This window comes from Perca fluviatilis, chromosome 1 (assembly GCF_010015445.1).
Source record: "Perca fluviatilis chromosome 1, GENO_Pfluv_1.0, whole genome shotgun sequence".
In the NCBI taxonomy this organism is placed as follows: Eukaryota; Metazoa; Chordata; class Actinopteri; order Perciformes; family Percidae; genus Perca; species Perca fluviatilis.
Window position 1 is genome coordinate 48,457,680 of NC_053112.1, and position 18,114 is coordinate 48,475,793.

The window sequence follows — 18,114 nt, forward strand, 5'->3', positions numbered from 1 at the left end:
TAATAGTGCCTCTTCCATAATGAAGAGATTAGGTTTATTTATACAGCAATAGTAGTTGTGGCAACTTTGTATTTTGGAAATAGTATGGATGAATCCGACAGTAATAGCCTAATGAATACTGTTGACATAATGAAATATATTTGGGGACTGATTATTAGCATCCAAAAACAACGGCAGCTTCCTCAAACCTGGACAGTGTACTAGAATTTATTTTACAAATAAAGACAATGTCCTCACACAGAAGCATTCATTCATAGTGCGTTGTAAAAACTTGCACTTAGCAAGTTCAGTGTCCACCGTCCTTTGCACTGATGCAGCTATTTGTCACCGTCTCCACTCCCAGGTTGACTGCTGAAGGATTTGATGAAATTGTAGATCCTTGTGCTGTACGGGACAAAGTCTTTCTTGTAGACGATGACAGTTTTGGAGTGATCAGACAGGTAGACGACCTTGTTTGGATCTTCCGGCTCTGGCACCTCTTCTTTCACTAAATTCAAGGAGGAAAGGATTTGTATTTGTTATCAATGTAAACTGGGCTGTGGGAATATACTGTATAACAACTGCAAAAAGGTAGCCATGTCTAAACAAATGTGAGTAATTGATATTGAAAAGGAATTAGAGGTTTACTTATTGCAATAAACATTCCCTGCTTGACTAACAAACCTGACAACTATACATAAATACAAAAAAAAAAAGAATAAAGTAAGAAGCAAGTAACTGAAGCACATTCAAATTAATCTGCAAAGTAACTATAGCTGTCAGATAAATGTTGCAAGGTAAAAAGAGCTACAATATTTCCCTCTGCAATGTAGTGGAATCACAGTATAGAGCATAAAATGGAAATACTCAAGTAGAGGTAGGCGTGCACGATAAATCGTTATAATATCGCGACCTCGATTCACCCCTGTTCGCGATTTAATTTTTATATGACTATGATTTTTTTTTCTCTCCTTCAATTAATTTAATGAAAGCATTTGAAAGTGACATGTTTTAATTCAACCCAGTCTCACGTCAGTTCGTGATGGCATTACGAAATTAAATCTATTAGAACGTGATACCCTCACGTTATTTTGAAGATTTACGTGTTGGGGTCACGTTTTTTATACTAATGTATTTCAATGAGAAGCATCTTACGTAATCACAGCACGAAACTTTCTGCCAGTCGGGCTACAGCAGAGAACCTGGATACAGCTTTGATATTATTGGTATTTTTAGCCCAATAATCGCTGTTTTAATCAACATTTATTCACCAGATCTTATCACGGTTTATATGTATTTCTTTTAATGTTATTATTTCGGTCTATTTCGGCCAGGGAAGCTGGATTGCTTTGTTGTTTATTGATATTTTTAAAACCATAACGCTACATCTTTCAACATGTATTTAGCTGTTATCATGGTATGCATTTCTTTATTTTAATAATATTATTTCGGTCTTATTACCGGTGAAATATTACAGTAAATAAGACAGAACAGTAGCTAGGCTACGAAATGATCCGAGCTGGGCGCATTCAAAGCCGATGTCCCAAGATGCAATGCGGGCATTCATTCACAGAATCAGACAGCGATCAGCGGAAGGGATCACGTAGAGCGTTGTTATCTTATATATATGTCAATGGTTGTTATAGCGAATACAACAACGACGGGGAGATCAGGACCCCGACGCCAATCTTCTTCTAGCGGATTTATTGATAGCTCTCCTCCAGAGGGAACAGAACTGCGTCCATGGCAACGCTCTGCTATGCATGGCAACGGTGTGTTATACTTAGCAACGGTCTGTTATCAAGAAAATAACAGACCGCATTGTACATTAGAATATAAGCAAGTCATGTAATAAATATATATAATCAGTAGTTTTGTCACCAGCAACAACACGTTGCTCAGTTTTGTTCCAGTAAGTTATGCATCGTAATAACGTTTAAAAAAATCTGCTGAAGACTCCGGAAGTGACGTCGTAATTACCGCTCGGCGGATAGAAAAGATACAAATACATAATATTCGTAATATTGATGTTTTTGTCTAACGTTGTATTTGAGGAGTTAAACAATAAAGATAGCAATAATAATAAAATACAGTTTCATGTATTTATCCCATGTACTGTTTGCCCGGCCAGCTGGCGGCATCAATCTGAAACAGAATGAAGCCCACTCACGGCAGACAGCAGAAACAGGAGCCCAACACGTCCTCCCACCCACCCCGGAAGAACTACAAGTGCTCAAGCTTTGTAACAGATTCTGGGCCGCGTCTATAGTGGGAGTTGTAGTTTTTAAATATATTGGTATATTTCTCATAAGTAGAAGTTGGTAGTGTAGAATTTTGGATACACCCTGGGTTTTTTTTGGGATGGGGAACACACTGGTGTCATCCGATTTTAAAAATAGAATCATTAAATAGGTGAAAATAGCTTATTACCATATTTGACAGTGCTTACAGTGGATAAACTTTGGAGACCATATCTACATGATAGCTGAGGTCCAGAGCTTTCTATAACAGCTGGTTTTATGTGTGTAGCACCTTCTGTTGCTAAATGACATCAGCTGAAGACTCGTGATTAATTACGAAAAAAATGCTCAAAAAAATACCAATAATGAAAAAATAGTGTTTTATGCTAAGCACTTTGATTTGCCTTGTTGCAGAAAAATACTAGGCCTATAAACAAACTACAGTTGAGTGTTTAGAACTACAGCCTAATGGCTTGGTGGACTAATGGGCATTTGTTTTGACTTGTAGGCTACTGTTGTGAAAAAACAAAAATAAACTACTTACAAAGAGAAGCATTTTTCATTTTATTTTCCAGGCATAGTTATTTAAAAACGCAATTTTCTAATTTTGCAATTGATGAATGTTAATAGCAAAGACTAAAGGGGAAAAAAACATGAGTATATTTATGTGTGGGAATTAATTTGATTTAACATCACACTGCATTATTAGTTGTTTTAAATAACTGACTTTTTAAATATAATTTATGGTAGGCCTATCATATTAATTATTATTCAGAAGATGATCCTCATATCAATCAGCATGGTTACAGCTTGTACCTATAACCTTTGAGACTACCTTTTCAAAATTAAGAAGGGGCTAGTTTTAGGAACATTTTAAGCAGATTTTTGCTGAGGTTTTTGTTCACAGAGATGTATAGCTTTGTATGGGTATGTGTACACAAACGTGTTTTGGCATTTTTGGCACCCTTCTACTGCAGCCTACTGCACACAGACACAAGTACTTTTGCATATTCTGCTAAAATAGAGACCAGAATGTGGTGCCAAACCAACAATCTCATTCAACCATTTCACAAAATGAGGAGTTTCATTCATTCATTCATTCATTTCATTTATTTGTATAGCACAAGTAAACACAACAGAAGTTGACCACTGTGCTTCACATAACAAGAGTCAGGAAAGAGAATAAAACATCCTTCAGACAGCAGAAAACATAGATAAAAATAAGAATTTAGAGAAATGCACGCTCCAAGAGATAAAACTTTAGTTTGAGTTTAAACTCATATAAAGAGGACAGCGATCTCAAGGAGACGGGGAGGCTATTTCACAGCCTAGGACCAACAACAGCGAAGGCACGGTCTCCTCTTGACTTTAGACGCGAGCGTTGGTTGGACAGATTATAGTTGCTTGTGGAGTTGGTCGTGACATGGGTCAGAGGGTATATGAGGTCATAAATGATGAACCAATCAATCGGCTCTGCTCCTATAGCACCTTGGTGTGTATATATAACACCTTTGGCTGGAAGGCCCGTGTTGAAAGTGTGTCTTATCATTTAGAGCAGACACTCACAGTGAATCAGAGGGTTTATGTTATACAAGGCTGCATTACAGAGCATTGTAATATGTCAGCAATATCTAAAAACATCTCATTTAAAGCTTACTTGTAAGGGGAGCACAGAGAATATGGTCTGATCAATATTTATTCTACATGCCAAGTAGCTCTTATCCTCTGTCGGAAGAAATGGGTACCCTAATGTAAACTAAATAATTCTAAACTATAGCCCTAATTTGGACCTACCTCAATTAAAACTTTAAATAATGTTGCTTGAGGCTGCAGGTAATAGCTTCATGATATGATGCATATAGGGTTGTGTTGCTCACTGTTTGTGAAAGATGAGCGTAAATTTGTAATTCCTACGGTTAAAAATATAAAACATAATTTTAAATTATAACATTTATCGTAAAATTATTTTTTTTAAATTTTATTTAAAAATAAAATAAATTTTATATTTTAAATTATTTTTTATATTTTTATGGGGAGGCCAGGCTTCCTTTGGCCTCCTAGAGAAACCGCCACTGCTAGCCTATTAGACGCAACTGCTCTACAGCCAACAGTTAAAAGGGCTGAACGATTAATCGTTTTGAATCGAAATCGAGATTTGAAAGAATGCGATTAGCTAATCGCGAAGACCACGACTAATTGAATGTGCAATATGTAGTTGAATGTTTGGTGTAACATTTTTTATTCCTCTTTTTTTATTAATTTTATCTACTGTTGTTTCATAAGATAAATGCTGGAATAATGTTACATATCACAGATTCAATGGTCCATGATTATTAAAAGAAATACACTTATTGCTGGCAATTCATATCTATGTTCTCATCCATGCATAAGAATATAGAGCAGTTTTGATGGTGTCTCATGTTATAATGCTCAATGACATGCTTTATCTGTTACACTCGCAAATAAATAATCGCAAATTGAATCATAATGGCAATATCTTGCAGAAAAATCACAATTATATCTGTAGTTTTAACCAACCGTTAAAACGGCAGGTACATAGCCAATACTTAACTTGCACTGGAAAAGAGAATAAAGCAAAGCTGCGTAAAGTAAAAAACAATAATAGAAAGAGACTACAAGTTATTATGTAAAATGAGTCGCCCAGAGACTCGTAAGGTCAGTTTACAGTTTGAATAGGAACAAACTCAAAAGGGAATCACCGAGACAAGCAAGTCAGGGTTTCAGAATCCGAGTTACAACAAACAAGGAATCTGACTCTGGTTAATCTTTGCTCTCTAAGTACAACACTCACTTAACATATAAAGAATAAAAAACTGAAAGAACAGTAAGAAATATAAAATATATATAAGTATACAGTATATATTAATAGATAATAATAGAATTCACAAATTTACAAGAAATATACAATAACAATTGAAGAGAGGGAAGGAATAGAGCAGTATCAGTATCAACCCGGTGGAAGTTGTCTTTTTTTGACGAGGGTCGGGCTGGAGCCTGAGCCACATATAGTTTCTGTGATAACAGAATCATGGACGTTATCGCGAAATTTAAAAAAAGCTATAAGCCAGACTCCATAGGGCCCTACATTAAGTCAGTGCTGAAAGCTAACTGGAGATTTGAAAATATGACTACGTCTAAGATTCCAACCGAGCCTCCCCACTGTAACTGTAGTTTTAAAAAAAACGTCTTAAATGTGTTTTATTCCCAGTGGCTTGGGCTTGACTGGTGGACATAGTGTGTGTGTGTGTGTGTGTGTGTGTGTGTGTGTGTGTGTGGTCCTCTCACCCGGCGTGTCCTTAAAGCGCCCTGTGTATCTGAAGTACGCGTAGGAACCGACCATGGTCCAGATACCGACAGCGTACACTGCAGACAGTCGTGTGTTCCACTTCAACACCTCTTTGAAATTCATGACTGACCTCTGCTCCGCGAAATATAGCTAGGTTTGGTCTTTTAATGAAAGGGCTTCACTTATCGTTTGCTAGTACATTCATGAGTGCATTCCATAGGGCGCTGCCATGACAGTCAACCCGGAAGTACAAACTGATACAAAAAGACAACTTCCGGTCAATATGTAATTAAACGTTTGCAAACTTGAACAATTTATATTCTTTTTCAAATATCATATAGCAGACATAAAAGGAGACAAAGTAGAGGGGCTCAGTGGATGTAAATTGCTGGGATAGATATATATCTACATTGCTTTATAAATTACATGTAATGATGTACATGATTTCAAGAGAAGTTGCAGAATCAGCAAAGGGTTTATTGCCATAGTATGTGGAATTTGGCTTGGTGACTGTTGCATACATAACTACACAAACAAACATACTAAATATGAATAAGAAATGAACAATAAATACAGAAACAAATATATACTGACTGTTAATCCATGAGTGTCAAGGGGAAACTGACGGCCATATCTATGCTGACAAGAGGCATAAAGTATAAAACTCACTACATTTAAAAATAAATAAAAAAACAGGTTCGCTACATTTAATGCTGAAAATTAGGCAAGGCAATGGCAAGGCAGTTTTATTTGTATAGCACATTTCAGCAACAGGGCAGTTCAAAGTGCTTTACATAAAACATTAAAGAGCAGTTAAAAACGATTAAAAAAATTAAAACATTAAAGAGCAGTTAAAAATAGATAAAAAACGAGAATAAAATTTACAGTGCAGTATAAGAAGAAGTTAACCAAGTCCAAGTCGGGCCTCCCAGAGGACTTTAATCAATCGAAATGTCACCACAATCGCAAAATAGCATAGCCGACTGCAATTTTCTAATCGCAGGATGCGCATGTCTTGATTAAATGTGTGTCAAAATACAATTTTCAATTAAATATTGTTGTGCTGCAGAAAAAGTCCTTGACTGCACATCGAGCTTCAATGTTAAAATAAAGCTATATTTCACCTCTTTTTCAGGCTGTTAATTAAATCCATATTGTAACTCTTTTTCAGGCTGCTCTAAAAACCAAACCTCCTGTTGAGCCAGACTCATTTCACCTCAGGGTGATAGTATACACATCTCAGGATGTCACTGGGTAATATGGGACTATTCTGAAATAGGATTTTAAAATTGAAGGCTTAAATGTCAAATTAAAGCTATATTTCAACTCTTTTTCAGGCTGTTAATTAAAGCCATATTGTAACTCTTCTTCAGGCTGCTCTAAAAACCAAACTTCCTGTTCAGCCAGACTCATTTCACCTCAGGGTGATAGTATACACGTCACAGAATGTCACTGGGTAATATGGGACTATTCTGAAATAGGATTTTAAAATTTAAGGCTTTAATGTCAAATTAAAGCTATATTTCAACTCTTTTTCAGGCTGCTATTAAAGCCATATTGTAACTCTTTTTTTGGGGGGGCACTGCAAAGTGAGGCACTTTAGCAATAGAATGGTCAAAGGCACTTTAGCAATAGAATGGTCAAAACCTTGATTTCTCTGGAACTAGGTTTTCTCCAAAATTCCAGGGTAGATATGGACATGCTGGGCATCAATGGGACACTGAATATCTGTAGTATGTGAATCAGGTTTCCATTTTAACGCGGAGCCATATTTGGCCTTTTGGGGGCACTGCAAAGTCAGGCACTTTAGCAATAGAATGGTCAAAGGCACTTTAGCAATATAATGGTCAAAACCTTGATTTCTCTGGAGCTGGGTTTTCTCCACAATTCCAGGGCAGATATGGACATGCTGGGCATCAATGGGACACTGAGGACCTGTATTATGTGAATAAGGTTTTGAATACAACGGGGAGCCATATTTGGCCTTTTGGGGCACTGCAAACTCAGGCACTTTAGCAATAGAATGGTCAAAGACAATTTATCAATAGAATGGTGAAAATCTTGATTTCTCCATAATTCCAGGGAAGATATGGACATGCTGGGCATCAGTGGGTCGCTGAGGACCTATAATATGTGAATCAGGTTTTGAATTCAACGGGGAGACATATTAGGCCTTTTGGGGGCACTGCAAAGTCAGGCACTTTAGCAATAGAATGGTCAAAATCTTGTTTTCTCAATAATTCCAGGGAAGATATGGACATGCTGGGCATCAATGGGACACTGAGGACCTATATTATGTGAATAAGGTTTTGAATACAACGGGGAGCCATATTTGACCTTTTGGGGCACTGCAAACTCAGGCACTTTAGCAATAGAATGGTGAAAATCTTGATTTCTCCATAATTCCAGGGTAGATATGGACATGCTGGGCATCAGTGGGTCGCTGAGGACCTATAATATGTGAATCATGTTTCGAATTCAACCGGGAGACATATTTGGCCTTTTGGGGGCACTGCAAAGTCAGGCACTTTAGCAATAGACTGGTCAAAATTTTGTTTTCTCAATAATTCCAGCATAGATATGGACATACTGGGCATGATTGGGTCGCTGAGGACCTGTATTATGTGAATCAGGTTTCAAATTCAACAGGGAGCCATATTTGGCCTTTTGGGGGCACTGCAAAGGCAGGCACTTTAGCAATATAATGGTCAAAGGCAATTTAGCAATAGAATGGTCAAAATCTTGTTTTCTCAATAATTCCAGGTTAGATATGGACATGCTGGGCATGAGTGGGTCGCTGAGGACCTGTATTATGTGAATCAGGTTTCAAATTCAACAGGGAGCCATATTTGGCCATTTGGGGGCACTGCAAAGGCAGGCACTTTAGCAATATAATGGTTAAAGGCAATTTAGCAATAGAATGGTCAAAATCTTGAATTCTCCATAATTACAGGGTAGATATGGACATGCTGGGCATCAGTGGGTCGCTGAGGACCTAGGGTTAGGGGTTAGGGTTAGGGGAAGAATAAAAAAAGGTTAATGCACAAACTTCTGAAGGGGACCCCCCCAAAAGCAAGCCGCAGCGAATCCCCCCACGGGGAAAACACTCTGTGTGTTTGCATGAGAAGGTTTGGTCCTGGATGTTAAAATCTCCAATCCTAAAGGGCAGTGCGGCCGCAATTAATGAGAGGCGTGTGGAGAAAGGATGAATGGAAAGAGGGAGGGGGGTTGGGCTTCAAAAAGGTCAAGAGAAGAGGAGAAAAGAGAAAGAAGGAAGGTAAGTGGGGAAGAAAAAATGTAGAAGAGAAAGAAATGAAGAGAAAAAGAAAAGGAGGAGAACCGCAAGGAAACAGAGGTAAAAAGTGGAAAAAAAAAAGAAAGTATAAGAAAGGTCAGTGAAGGGAAGGGGAATGGGGGGAAGGAAAAGGGAGAGGAGAATAAAGAGTAAGAGAAAGAAAAAGCAACGAATAGGAGGAGAGAAGTGAAGGGAAGGAGAATGGGGGTAAGGAAAAGGGGAGGGAGGAATAAAGAGATGGGAAGAGGAGAAAAGCAGAAAATAATAGAAAGAAGAGAAAGAAAAACAGGAGAGAAGAGAAGAGAATGGAGAAGAGTTAGTGGGAAAAAGGAAGGATGGAGGAAAGTAAGGAGGGAAGAAAAGAAAAGAAAGAAGTAAGGAAAATGGGGGAAGAAAATAGAAAAGAGAGAAAAGAAAAGCAGAAGGAACAAGGAAGAGGAAAAGGAAGAAGTGAGTGAAAAAAAAGAAGGGCAATAAAAGGAAAGAAGTAGGTAGGGAACAGAAAGGGAATAGAGAGAAGAAAAAAGAAAGAGGAAGATAAATAGAAGAAGGAGAGATGGAGAAGAAGAAGAAAGGAAAGTAAATGGAAGAAGATAGAGAAGCAGAAAAGGTAAGTGGAGGAAAAAAGATGGAGAAGAAGGAAAGGTAAGTAGAAAGAGGAAAGGTGAAAAAACAAATGAGAAAAAGACAAAAGGTAAGAAAAAATGTCAAGTAATAAAAGATACTTAGATCAATAGAATAATAATAATTAAATAAATGAAAAAATAATAAATAAATGAATAAATAAGTAAAGTAAGTAAATTAATGAATAAGTAAATAAATAAGGGAATAAAATAGGATAATACAAAATAATAAATAAATCAAGAAGTGGAAAAAATACAAAATGAGAAAATATATTTAAAAAAAATAATAAAAAAAGTAATAAATAAATAGGAGTAAGAAAATTAAATGAAAAAAATGAATGAATAAATGAAAAAATAAATAAATCCATCAAAAAGGTAAAATAAGTGAAAGAATAAATGAGTAAATGAATAAGGAGAAAATTAAGTAAGATAATCAAAAATAAGGAATAATAAAAGAAAAAATAAGTAGAAAAATTAAGTGAAAAATTGTAAATAAGAATACAAAATACTTGATTAAATAAATAAATAAATAGAAAAATGAAAAAATAAATAAACCAATAAAAGAGTAAAACAAGTAAATAAATAGATAAATAAAAAGGGGAAATTAGGCAAAGTAATAAAAAATAATAAAAAAATAATAGGTGGAAAGAATAAAAAATATTAAATAAACAGAATTAAAGAATGTTTAGATTAACAAGAAAATAAAAATCAATAAAAAATGATAAATAAATGAAATTAAAGTTAAAACATTGAAGTAGAAAAATAAGAAACAATAAGATTATGAAAGGAAAGGCAAGGACATTAGTAAAATAATAAGAAATAATGATAAATAAAAGAAAAAAAGAGGAAAAGGGAAGGACTTAGGGTTAGGCAAGAGGAAAAGTTGGGTTAAGATTAGGAAAAGGACGTGGAGGGGATAGGGAGCTGGGGGGGGGGCCCGGGGGGAGGGAGAAAAAGAGAAAAGAGAGACTTAGGGTTAGGTAAGGGGTGGATTAGGGGTTAAGGTAAGGAAAAGGGACATGGAGGTGGGGGCTGGGGGTTTGGGGGAAGGAAAAAGAAAAGAAGGGAAAACTAAACTTAGGGACAGAGATGAATATGAGTGCGGAATCTCTGGGATGAAACTCATTAGCATATTGTGCTGTGATTGGTTGGAATACAGGTCTCGGCTTCCTGCTTGCACTGGGGAACATGTGCTCTGCCATCGTCACTCTCAGCATTGCAAGGTAAACAGATTTTGATTTGAATTGTCAAAAGTAAAATATATGTAGCTACCACAAGACCAAAACAAACAATCCTTTACATTTAATTCAATTTTTGTTGTGGAAAAGAACTGGCCTGCTAGGATTGAATCTAAAGTCATGCATGCTTCTCCTTGTTCACTTGTATTTCTTACTTGAATAAAAACTTGCCAGTCTGCACTGAATCCCCTATAATAGCAATTTCTGTAATTTTCCACAGAACAACAACGGCAGATGAGGTGCACACATACGACACAATTGCAGAAGACAACAAAGGAAGGTTTGTGGATCTTTTTGCGCTTTATCTAGCCCCTGCAGAGTTTTTGCATGAAGAGGACACCTATCCATCCGTTCAGGTGTGTGTGTGTGTGTGTGTGTGTGTGTGTGTGTGTGTGTGTGTGTGTGTGTGTGTGTGTGTGTGTGTGTCTTTGGGTGTGTGTCTGTTTAATGGTGTGTGTCTGTATGTGTGACATGTGGGTTTTATTTTTTTCTGTATTTATTATGTGTTAATGTCATATTACATTTCATTTTAGATCTTCTTAATGCAACAGACTTGAAAGGTCTTAAAATGCATCTCAATTCCATTTGTGGTCTTAGACTGCACTCCAGTGGTCAAAAGTGAGAATGCCACCACGTCTGGCCCACATGACACTCGCCGTAACCCAGGTTGGGGCCGGCTCCTTACATTTGGGCCATTTCTGGCCCACACGACACTCACCGTAACACAGGTCGGGCTTGGCTCCTTATAGTTGGGCCACGTCTGGCCCACATGACAGTCGCCGTAACCCAGGTTGGGGCCGGCTCCTTACATTTGGGCCACGTATGGCCCACATGACAGTCGCCGTAACCCAGGTTGGGGCCGGCTCCTTACATTTGGGCCACGTATGGCCCACATGACAGTCGCCGTAACCCAGGCCGGGCCCGGCTCCTTACATTTGGGCGTATGGCCCACATGACAGTCGCCGTAACCAGGCCGGGCCCCGCCCCCTACATTTGGGCCACGTCTGGCCCACATGACCACCGCCGTAGAGTCAAGTCAGGCCTGGCTCATTTCATTTGGGCCACATCTGGCCCACACGACAGTTGCCGTAACCCAAGTTGGGTGCGGCTGGTTACAAGTGGGCCACATCTGGCCCACACGACATTTGCCATTGCCGGAACTGAGCCGTAAGTGCCAAAAGTGGCCCAAATTTGGCCCAAATGTGTCTGCTATCTGGGTGTGTGTCTGTTGTGTGTGTGTGTCTCTGTGAGTGTGTCCATGTGAGTCCGTCTGTTTAATTGTGTGTGTCTGTGTGTGTGACATGTGGGTTTTATTTTTGTCTGTATTTATTATGTGTTAATGTCATATTACATTTCATTTTAGATCTTCTCAATGCAACAGACTTGAAAGGTCTTAAAATGCATCTCAATTCCATTTGTGGTCTTAGACTGCACTCCAGTGGTCAAAAGTGAGAATGACACCAATGCAAAGAGTGTCAAGAAGATTGTGTTTTTACAGCAGTCATGTTGAAGTGAGAATAATATAGCATTGTTATAAAATGAACAATTAGAACAATCCATTTGAAAGAAGAAAGTCATACTTTTTGCCCGGTGCTGCCTATATACATGTGAATCTAATGAAAATATACTGTAAAGTGACACAAAGTCACTCTTCAGTGTAGGCACAGAAAACTAATAGTTACAGTATAACCATAGTACATACAAGTTTTACCAAATAGTAAAATGTACCTGTTGTACTTTAATTGGAAACACAGCACAGAAGAAGATTAAAAATGCCAGGGATGATTGTCTCTTACCTGCATTTCTGACTCAACTAAGGATGTTTTTGTTCATTTTTCTTTCTTCCAGAATAAAATGAAGTGACAAAAAAAAGGTCCTGCGCTCCGCCATGTTCGGCGAGCCCCTCCACCCCACATCCTCCACCAATCCCACAGTTTGAACGTCAAGAGCCGCCGCTGACAACTCCCCCCGAGGAGAGGATTAAGACCCCCAGCGTCCTCCTCCAGTTAGGTTAAGGAAATGGTCTCGGGTGGGCTTACGTTTCCGTGACGCGCTGTAAGAACGGGACGGTTGGGTTTAGGAAGAGAAGAACGGGACGGTTGGGTTTAGGAAAAGAATAATGGGACGGTTGTTTTAGGAAAAGAATAACGAGACGGTTGTTTTAGGAAAAGAAGAACGGGACGGTTGGGTTTAGGAAGAGAAAAACGGGACGGTTGGGTTTAGGAAAAGAAGAACGGGACGGTTGTTTTAGGGAAAGAAGAACGGGACGGTTGGGTTTAGGAAAAGAAGAACGGGACGGTTGTTTTAGGAAAAGAAGAATGGGACGGTTGGGTTCAGGAAAAGAAGAACGGGACGGTTGGGTTCAGGAAAAGAAGAACGGGACGTTTGTCTTTAGGGAAAAGAAGAACGGGACGGTTGTCTTTAGGAAAAGAAGAACAGGACAGTTGGGTTTAGGAAAAGATGAACGGGACGGCTGGCTTTAGAAAAGGTGACATGTGGGACACGATCCCCGGTCCCTGTAACACTCTGTAGCATTTGTATTTATTTATTTTTAAACTTTGTTTTTAAAGTGTTTTCGAGCCAGTGGAACGAGATTTCCTTCACATGTGCACTCTGTACGTACAGTAGAATGACTATAAAAATAATGTCAGCCTCACACTTTTTGCAAAACACAGTGATTTGCAAAACACTAAACACATTTGTATACATTAAATACATAAGTATTTAATGAATGTCTGTTGTTTGCTGAGCTAACAGTGTTGTGCACACCACTGTAGACGGTAGCATGAAAACTGAGACATGTATTCTTGTGATTTTCCATGTTGACTGATTTGGTTATGTGGAGAGAAATAAATGATATTTTCCTCAGTCAGCAGCATGTTGTCTTGTGTAGTGTTTGGAGTGGCAGATTAAAGTACCTTGAAATGAGATATGTCTGTGTTCAGCCACTAACTGGAGATTCTCCACATAAATTGCCAGAGTGGATCCCCTTGACATTGATTGACAAGCTGGAAAATGAATACATATCATAATTGAGTGCTCTTGTTAAATAACCTGGTGCTTAAAGCCTCCGCAAACACATAGCGACCTTTATTAAATAACGGGCTCCTTCGTAGCTCAGCTTTATAACTTTATAAAGATTCCAAAGACGCGTAGGCCTCATTGAGCCTTTTGTGACCTTTATTAAATAATGGGCCAATTAACAAGTGGTATATGGATTTATAGCTTTATTTTTATATAAATATGTAATCTATATAAAGATTTATATTGTATTTCACCACTGAAATACATATGAAGTTGGGCCTCTAGGTAAGCTCCATCGTCCTCCCGAGGTTTGCAGCAGTGGAATTTGATCACCTCCTGTCGTGCAAAACAGAGAAATCAGGTGTCAGAGCGTTCACTGACACCTCAGCTGTACAGCAAAAGGGACTGAAAGTGGATGCACCCACATTTGGCTGAACAGGCCTCAGTCGTACACTTGTAAAATCCACAGACCTGTAGGCCTCATTGAGCCGTTTGTGACTTTTATTAAATAACAGGCCAATTAACAAGTTGTAAATGGATGGAATCAATGTCGATGGACGAGCTGGAAAATCAATAAATATCATAATTAAAGGATATAAAAGGACATACAGACGCAACAAGACAAGAAAACTCTTTGTAAAAACTCAATATGCTCGCAGAACATTTCACAAATGTACAAAGCTGCAGTACGTGGGTTCCCCACTAGGGGTAGAATGGGTCGGGGTTGGGGCTGGGGTTGGGGTTGGATTTGGGGTTGACTTTGGGGTTGACTTTGGGGCTGAGTTTGGGGTTGACTTTGGGGCTGAGTTTGGGGTTGGCTTTGGGGTTATGTTTGGGGTCGTGGGTTAGGTTTTGTGGTCTGCTTATGGGCTGGGGTCTAAAAAGGAGTTTCAAACGGTAACAAAAGTGCATTTTTAAAGCACGAATTTACAACGACCTGCAAGTGTGGTGAATTACACTTTTTGTAGAGGATTTGAAGCCTTATCAATTTGACTAAAAGTCACTATGGATGAGAACAGGTCAATTTTAAATAGGCATAATTACAACTGTGTGAAGAACTCATATTTCAAATACAATGGTTAAACATTGTTAATAATAATAACGTTATAATGGTCAGGGATCGTACCAATTCCTAGGTGGTTATTGTTTTGTTCTAAATAAGCTGTTAAAAGTAAGAAGTTAATTTGCCTCAAGTCTTATGAGTTCTCTATTTACGTTGCTGTCACTTTAAGACTATCAGCTGGTAACCGCTATGTCGCGTGAGCGGTAGTTAGGAAGTAAACGAACGCTACAAACTAAAGGTTCAGTGATTCATGGTTGTAGTGTAGCAAGCCAACTACAGCTACATTTGCCTACATTTATGCCTAGAGTAGCATTGTTGGTATGTATTCATTCACTGTTTTTAAACAATTACATAGGTTCATAGATCATTAGTTTGATGTCAGTGTTATTTTGTGTTAAGTCTATATTACAAATGTCCGTGGATCGCTGGCTTTGGTGCTGTGACTAAGCGTTGCATGGTTGCTAGGCAACTATAAGTCAGAGGACAGGCTACACTCGTATGAATGAATGTAATATTGTTTTACACGTAAAAATATCTTTTGTACAGCATAATCACTATCAGTTTAATAGTTATAATTATATTGTGTAAAGGGAAAAAAAAAAAATTTTTAATTTAATTAAATTATTTTAAAAAAAAGATATATTATATTTTAAAAAAAAAAAAATATATTTTTTGTGTTTTTTTTGTTTGGGGTTTTCACACTTTCCTTGAAACGTCAATAAACCTGTGGACGTGGGAACGACTGTCTTCTTCAGAGTCTTGATGTTAGGAGAGAGTTTAGCTGGCTGTCAGTGTATAGAGCAATACCGAAGACGGCAAAGTGAAACAACAGCTCTCAAGCAGGCAAGATAACGCGATGTGTAAGCTGGCGGCTAACCGTTACGTCGTCAAACGCCGCTACTGGAGTGTGCCATGGAGCCAGACGCGTCAGAGAAGTGTCTGCATAGTAGAGGTACACAAGCAGAACAATCCATGGAGCCAGTAGCATCCTCATTAAAAACACGCTCTCGTGCTTCGTCAATAATATCCAGTGTATCATCGTGTGGGTCAGCTGCAGTGAAAGCAAGAGCGAAAGCCGAAGCAGCAAAAGCACGTCTTTTTTACGCCGAAGAGGAAGTGAATTTAAGGCTGGAACAGGCTAGGTTGGAAGCATCCATGGAAATGCTTAAGCATAGAAAAGAGGCAGTTGCAGCCATTGCTGAAGCAGAATCACTTGAGGCTGCAGTTGATATGAATGGTAAAAAACACAGTTGTGAACTGAACATAGACTCTGTTCCTTTTGAGCCCTCACAACGCACAGAACAATTTGTTACTTCACACTTCATAGAAAGAACATCAGAACTACAGTTATGTGACGACAGCAACATCATGGCAAAGTTAGCGCAGAGCCCTAGCTACAATATCCCACCTCCATGTCTAAAACCTGAAGCCAGACCTTTTCTTCCTCATCAAAATAATACTGCTCCACTTCATCTTACCTCACCTGCATCTATGCTGATCAGGATGAGCCACTCACCAGGCATGTTGAAGGTGTGCGTGCGCCACACAGTGGGTTCAATGATGAGCATACTACTCCTGTGCACCACTTCAGACCTCACAGTTACAATAGCCATCCTTCTCCCTGTTGCCGTCCTGTGTCACCAAACCCCAGTAATGGCGGCTCACACATAAATGACTTTGTAAGATATCTAGCTTGCCGTGAGCTTGTGGCTACAGGCTTACTCCAATTCAATGACAAACCTCAAAATTACAGAGCATGGAAACTTTCCTTTCAGAATGCAACCAGTGGTTTAAACCTGACAGCGAGTGAGGAGATGGATCTTCTGCTAAAATGGCTTGGCAAGGAGTCAGCAGAGCATGTTGAGCAGATAAGAGCGATACACATCCACCGTCCAGAAGCGGGACTGACTATGGTGTGGGACAGGCTTGAACAAACATATGGCTCAGCTGAAGCAATAGAAAATGCTCTGTTCAAACGCATTGACAGTTTTCCAAGAATAACAAGCAGAGATGGGCCTAAGCTAATGAAGCTGAGCGACCTACTAATGGAACTGCAGGCAGCCAAAGCTGATGGAGACTTGCCTGGCCTCTCTTTCCTAGACACGACAAGAGGAGTCAACCCAATAGCACAGAAACTCCCGTTCCGTCTGCAAGAGAAGTGGGCATCGGTAGGTGTATCCTTCAAACGGCAGAACCGGGTGCCATATCCTCCATTTGCCTACTTTGTAGACTTTGTCAGCCAGCAGGCTGGCATCATGAATGATCCAAGCTTCAGTTTCATCGCCCATGCAGACACGACTTCTAGGACCGAGAAGACAGCTTGGAAGTCAAACAGACAGCGTGAAGTCTCTGTCCATAAAACAGAGGTATCTCCCAGGGCAACATCTGACACTGGCGAGCCCCCAACAAGGTTGGACGACAGTGATAAACTATGCCTACTGCATAAAAAGCCACACCCCTGCGTAAATGTCGTGCATTCAGAGAAAAGCCCATTGAAGAGCGCGCAAACAATGCTAAAAGAGAACAATGTGTGCTTTAAGTGCTGCTCTTCCACATCTCACATAGCAAAGAACTGCAGAATCAAAATTCAGTGTTCTGAATGTAAGAGCGAAAGACACAACACAGCACTCCACCCTGGACCCGCACCCTGGATGCAAGAAGGCGGACCCTGCTCCTGACGCACGGGGAGGAGCAGGAAAGTTCCCCGGTCTCACTCCCAGTCTCATGTGACTAACAACTGCACAAAAGTCTGTGGTGGGCAGCTAACAGGCCGTTCTTGCTCCAAAATATGCCTCGTTAAAGTGTATCCAGCTGGCCAAAGAGAAAAGGCAGTGAAACTGTATGCAATCCTCGACGAGCAGAGCAATAGGTCACTGGCTCACTCACAGTTCTTTGAAGTGTTCAGTGACCAAAGTCCAAGCGCTCCTTACACACTAAGAACATGCGCTGGAGTAAAGGAATGTAACTGTAGCTTCTGTAGCTTCTGCTAGCTGTCCCCCGGCAGACCCCGAGCAGCCGGGCGAGTGGGTGACTGTCCGAGGCGAAGCGTTAGATCTAGACCAGGGAGTGCACATGATGACGGTCGCTCTAAACCGGAGCGTCTTCGCCTCTCTAACAGGTTCTCCCTACTCAGCGATACACCCGCTGAGAAGCCAGTTCTGGTTATTGGGAGCTCTATACTGCGATATGTGAAGCCAGCGCCCCGGCGGCTACAGTAGGCCTACCTACGGTCATATGTGCCCCGGGGCTGGAGCGCGATATAGAAACCCATCTAAAGCTGCTGGCTAAAAAGAACCGTAAATACAGTAAGATCATACTTCACGTAGGTGGTAATGGTCGTAATCG

The 18,114-nt window shown here is 39.6% G+C and overlaps 1 protein-coding gene across 1 annotated transcript; it reads right to left on the reverse strand.

The window, feature by feature from the left end:
- On the reverse strand, nt 1–5,782 carry LOC120544105 (small integral membrane protein 26-like). The gene is made up of 2 exons (XM_039777712.1): nt 5,526–5,782; nt 1–487 (listed from the first exon to the last, which is right to left on the reverse strand). Exons 1-2 carry the CDS (start codon nt 5,647–5,649, stop codon nt 318–320), a joined length of 294 nt encoding a protein of 97 aa, XP_039633646.1. The 5' UTR covers nt 5,650–5,782; the 3' UTR covers nt 1–317.
- Nucleotides 5,783–18,114: the final 12,332 nt, after the last annotated feature.